At 44.6% G+C, this 5655-nt stretch overlaps 1 protein-coding gene across 1 annotated transcript in view; it reads right to left on the bottom strand.

Moving 5' to 3' along the window:
* Positions 1-3404: 3404 nt before the first annotated feature.
* LOC119354693 overlaps positions 3405-5655 on the bottom strand; it is a 10626-nt gene continuing 8375 nt past the window's right edge. The window contains exons 3-6 of the mRNA XM_037621439.1: positions 4680-5369; positions 4433-4581; positions 4101-4341; positions 3405-3954 (exon numbers count right to left, since the gene is read on the bottom strand). Coding sequence (XP_037477336.1) covers positions 3479-3954; positions 4101-4341; positions 4433-4581; positions 4680-5369 — 1556 coding nt within the window. The 3' untranslated portion in view covers positions 3405-3478. The remainder of the gene's footprint in view (positions 3955-4100; positions 4342-4432; positions 4582-4679; positions 5370-5655) is intronic.

The raw sequence follows: 5655 nt of genomic DNA, 5'->3' as shown, positions 1-5655 counted from the left end.
TCCAAAAATACCGACGAATTAAGTATGACATGCTGGTAAGCAGTATGACTATTATCACCCACAACTCATTGTGTTCTACTCGTGGATATGACATCTATGCATAGACCTGGCTCGGATGCCACTGTTGAGGAACGCAGTATTTCAAAAAAATTACCTACGATCACGCAAAGATCTATCTAGGAGATGCATAGCAACGAGAGGGGAGAGTGTGTCTACGTACCCTCGTAGACCGAAAGCAGAAGCGTTTAGTAACACGGTTGATGTAGTCGAACGTCTTTGCGATCCAACCGATCCAAGTACAGGACGCACGGCACCTCCGCGATCAGCACACGTTCAGCTCGGTGACGTCCCTCGAACTCTTGATCCAGTTGAGGCCGAGGGAGAGTTTCGTCAGCACGACGGCATGGTGATGGTGATGATGAAGTTACCGGTGCAGGGCTTTGCCTAAGCACTACGACGATATGACCGAGGTGTGTTTCTGTGGAGGGGGGCACCGCACACGGCTAAAAGATCAACTTATGTGTCTTTGGGGTGCCCCCTCCCACGTATATAAAGGGGGAAGGAGAGGAGGTCGGCCCTAGGAGGGAGCACGCCATGGGGGAGTCCTACTTGGACTCCTAGTCCAAGTAGGAATCGCCCCCCCCCCCCCTTCCTAGTCCAAGTAGGAGAAGAAGGGAAAGAGGAGAGAAGAGAAGGAAGGAGGGGGGGCGCCGCCCCCTCCCCTTGTCCAATTCGGACTGGGCAAGGGGGGGCGCCACCTTTGGCCGGCCCTCTCTCTTCTCCACTAAGGCCCATTGTGGCCCATTAATCCCTCGGGGGGTTCCGGTAACCCCCCGGTACTCCGGAAAATACCCGATACACTTCGGAACCATTCCGGTGTCCGAATATAACGTTCCAATATATCTATCTTTATGTCTTGACCATTTCGAGACTCCTCGTCATGTCTGTGATCTCATCCGGGACTCCGGACAATTTTCAGTACATCAAATCACATAAACTCATAATACGAATCGTCATCGAACGTTAAGCGTGCGGACCCTACGGGTTCGAGAACTATGTAGACATGACCGAGACACCTCTCCGGTCAATAACCAATAGCGGAACCTGGATGCTCATATTGGCTCATACATATTCTCTGAAGATATTTATCGGTCAAACCACATAACAACAAACGTTGTTCCCTTTGTCATCGGTATGCTACTTGCCCGGGATTCGATCGTCGGTATCCTCATACCTAGCTCAATCTTGTTACCGGCAAGTCTCTTTACTCGTTTTGTAATGCATCATCTCGTAACTAACTCATTAATCACATTGCTTGCAAGGCTATAGTGATGTGCATTACCGAGAGGGCCCAGAGATACCTCTTCGATACTTGGAGTGACAAATCCTAATCTTGATCTATGCCAACTCAACAAACACCATTGGAGACACCTGTAGAGCATCTTGATAATCACCCAGTTACGTTGTGACGTTTGATAACACACAAGGTGTTCTTCCGGTATTAGGGAGTTGCATAATCTCATAGTCAGAGGAACATGTATAAGTCATGATGAAAGCAATAGCAATAAAACTAAACGATCATTTATGCTAAGCTAACGGATGGGTCTTGTCCATCACATCATTCTCTAATGATGTGATCCCGTTCATCAAATGACAACACATATCTATGATCAGGAAATTTAACCATCTTTGATTAACGAGCTAGTCTAGTAGAGGCATACTAGGGACACTCTTTTTGTCTATGTATTCACACATGTACTAAGTTTTCGGTTAATACAATTCTAGCATGAATAATAAACATTTATCATGATATAAGAAAATATAAATAACAACTTTATTATTGCCTCTAGGGCATATTTCCTTCACAAATGAATAAATAAATTATGTTTGGTGAGAGAGTGATCATTGGTTACACTAAAGCTTGGTATAGAGCTAAGGAAACAAGAGGTCTAGGCATAGACATGCAACATGCTGCATCGAACTGGAGTCTTCCTTGTCTATCATCAATTCATAGGCATGAAAACCAAACGGCAGACGCATTGGGTCAAATTCTTCTCATACTAACCTTTGCAGTACTCTATAGTGTCATTCACATCCACGTAATTGGCTCAAAATCTGTCACTTCAGTATCAGTTTTGAGATTCTTTTTCCCAAATGCTTGTCTAAAATATTATGAATTCTAATATCATAGAAGCTTATTAGCATTTTTGGAGTATTTATTTCTCCTGCTTTATTATTTTCTTCTTATTTTCGCCATTCATATGAAGTGTCACAATCTGAAATCCAGATGTTTTTATTACCTTGGATGAACCCAAATAAACCCGTAAAAAGGTTAGAGTACTATATTGGAGTTTGCATTGTTTTCATTAATTACGTGGTCACTGTATGACACTATAGAGTACTGCAAAGGTTAGTATGTGAAATTCTCCATGGAAGAAAAACATATACAGTGACCAATAAGCAGCTATATTGGAGTTTCATTGTTTTCATTAATTTATAGATTTTTTTAGAAATTGTGAAATTCTGATACAAGTAAATTTGTTGTTGATTGTTGCACGACATCAAATGAAAGTACAAATGTTGTTGCCATATCGCTACAACAAAACTAAAAAAAAAGAGATCGTGATACTGAAATTATCACAACTCTCTCATTCTTTGGCAAATCAAAGAGGGCGACATGAGTCGAATCGGTGCAGATTGTTGAATGGAAATCCTAGGAGCTCAGGAGACTTCCTATGACGTCAACCGAGCCGCCTGCCACCACCAATCGTGGCCCGTGGCAGTGCCGCGTCACCTCATCATCCCTCCTCCGCAAGCCACCTCCTTCGCCCCCATCCTTCTAAACCCAACCTTTCTTTGGCGTCAACAACCCTCCACACCCGTCTGGTGCATCAGTTAAGCTGCTGCCTTGCTTCCGCCGACTTCCCCATCTCCCGATCATTCCAGACTCGGGCTTGCCGCCGCTAGATGTCATCTATTTGGTCTCGATGAAAAATGGTATGCTGGCCAGAGATGTTTTACAAAAGAGAGGTGGCACCTCTGACTCTAACAGCCTTTTTTGTGATAACCACTTAATTTTTATTGTCCTCTTGCTGGGTATATTTGGAACATTGTTATAGCTGTTCTTTAGGAATTGTCTATCAATTCCCTGCTGCTAATTCTTCCTCCTATCATACAAAGCTCATATACATGTCACCATCTCTCAATGTATTTCTTGTGGGCATGCTGAATTAACTAGCCTCTCTTGTATGTTAAACAATGCGCACTTCCATTCATTGAAAACCATCTTGTTGCAACATTCACAGGAATGGCCGCATTGTATGGAAGCATTGGATCACGGTTACCAAAACACTAGCTGCAACAACACATCCTAATTGCCGCGGAAACCACCACGTGGCATTGCAACCAAAAGGCAGCGTTACTTACCAATCACATACTACTCCGGTTCCAACTAATTCCTACTAAACTAAGTTCAGAATCACATCTTGTTAATTCGAATCTCAAGAGACAACTCCTTGGATGCCCCAGCCCCAAACACATGCGTAGGCGGCACAAGCAACACGAATGGCAGCTTCTCCACGACGACATCGCTGGGCTTGGAGCTGCTCGTCACCGCCTCCGTGCCCACCATACATCTGACGCCTGCAACGTCCGGCGGACCATATGCCCACATCATGGCTGGGTACTGCAGCGACGGGGACGTGCTGGCCCTGATGCACACCACTGACACAACAGCGATCGCATTGAGCAAGCCCACAACAAGAAGGAACACGCCGCCGTCCTCCGCGAGGAGCAGACGCCGCGGCACTGACACCGGAACCTGAAGCCAGAGAACCTTGCCGTACTCAATCTTGTGCACAGGCCAGGAATGCAGGGTGGCAAGGTGGCCGAGGAGCGCCGGTGGCGGGCCGGCGAAGCTGCAGCCGGGCTCCGTGCAGAAGCAGATGAGTCGTTAATGCAAAATGAGTCGTTAAAAAGTATGAAAACACAAAAAATAGTAATGAAATGGTGGACCATACAGATGAACAGATCTCATCACAACATGGACATCTAGATCCATCAAATTGAGAACCTTGGTATAACTGGGGCAAGGGCACTACCTCCTGTCTCTAATGTCTCAACAGTTTGGGAGGGTTGTCCAGACGGAGATAAATGATCAAATTTTGCAGGCACCTCCTTACTAACATTGGGGTCACCAGATGATCCATCATGAACTGAAGCACGATTGTCACTATAATTTGTGAGAACTCGAAGAGTAGGCGGCGGGGAAGGTGGACAGGCTGTAAATAAGTGCTGAGATTGGGAATCCTCGAAATAGCAGGTACCCTCCTTGGGCCTAAGCTGTTAAAAAGTAATATAGTGGTGTCACTTAAAATCTGAGACTACAGTAAAGAATGTATCAATGATGTATGGTCAGAACAGTAGCACTCACCGCAAGTTTACCGTATGTTTCAAGGCCATTAGCTATCTGTGTATCTTCACGCAAGATATTCGCTATAATATCATTGGTGAAGTGTGCAATACGTGGGATTTCAATTGCATCTAGCCGATTCATACTTAATAGGTTGTCAAATAAAAAATCTGCAAAAAGTAACAACATAGTATATCAAATGCAGATCACATCCTTTGATTAAAAGAGAAAAGAAGAACAAGAACAAAGTAACCAAATAGGGAATGACTTACAATACAAAAGAGGGTGCAACTAGTGAGGGACAGGGTTGGTTCATACAATTTCTTGGAATTAGCCAATCTCTTGGGGTAAGCCAACCTCTTGGACTTCCAGGAAATTACAGCGTGGCTAATGTCGTCAACAAGGACCTTGCACCAATCAATATTTGGGAGATTGTGTAAGTCAGAAGTCCAAGCCGCATCCCTCCCTGTGATATATTTAGCCGTAGTGGGGAATAAGAGACGATTGAACACAATTATAATGAAGCATCTTATCGTCAAGTCGTCATCGCCCCCGAGGCGAATGCGTTGGTACAAGACTTCAAAACTAATGTTTTTGTGCTTAGAGACACCAAGTAGTTCCTTGAGCTTCAAAAGTTGCTCTCTTTTTTGTGCATAGGAGAAAGGAGTTGGATCTGTGCCGCCATTGGGTAAGCCAAGGACACAATGCACAGCATGGGGTGTAATCTTAAGACCGCCTTGCGTGCCAACATTGATCACAAGGGATTCACTTGTATTGTCCATTAGAAACACGGGAAGGTTCCTTGTTCGGAGCGCATCAACAGTCAAACTGAGCACCCACCCAAACCCTAACTTCTTGATCCTTTTCCTCTGGCAATCTTTTAGAATTTCAATCGCCGATTTAATAAACTCAGGAGCACACCATATGGTGGGACGACACTTCTTCTTCTTCTTCTTCTTCTTCTTCTTCTTCTTCTTCTTCTTCTTCTTCTTCTTCTTCTTCTTCTTCTTCTTCTCCTTCTTCTCCTTCTTCTCCTCCTTCTTCTCCTTCTTCTCCTTCTTCTCCTCCTTCTCCTCCTCCTTCTTCTCCTCCTTCTTCTTCTTCTTCTTCTCCTTCTTCTCCTTCTTCTCCTTCTTCTCCTCCTTCTTCTCCTTCTTCTCCTTCTTCTCCTTCTTCTCCTCCTTCTCCTCCTCCTTCTCCTCCTCCTTCTTCTCCTTCTTCTTCTCCTTCTTCTTCTCCTTTTC

This window comes from Triticum dicoccoides, chromosome 1A (assembly GCF_002162155.2).
Source record: "Triticum dicoccoides isolate Atlit2015 ecotype Zavitan chromosome 1A, WEW_v2.0, whole genome shotgun sequence".
Lineage (NCBI taxonomy): Eukaryota > Viridiplantae > Streptophyta > Magnoliopsida > Poales > Poaceae > Triticum > Triticum dicoccoides.
This window is presented reverse-complemented; position numbering and strand designations above follow the sequence as displayed.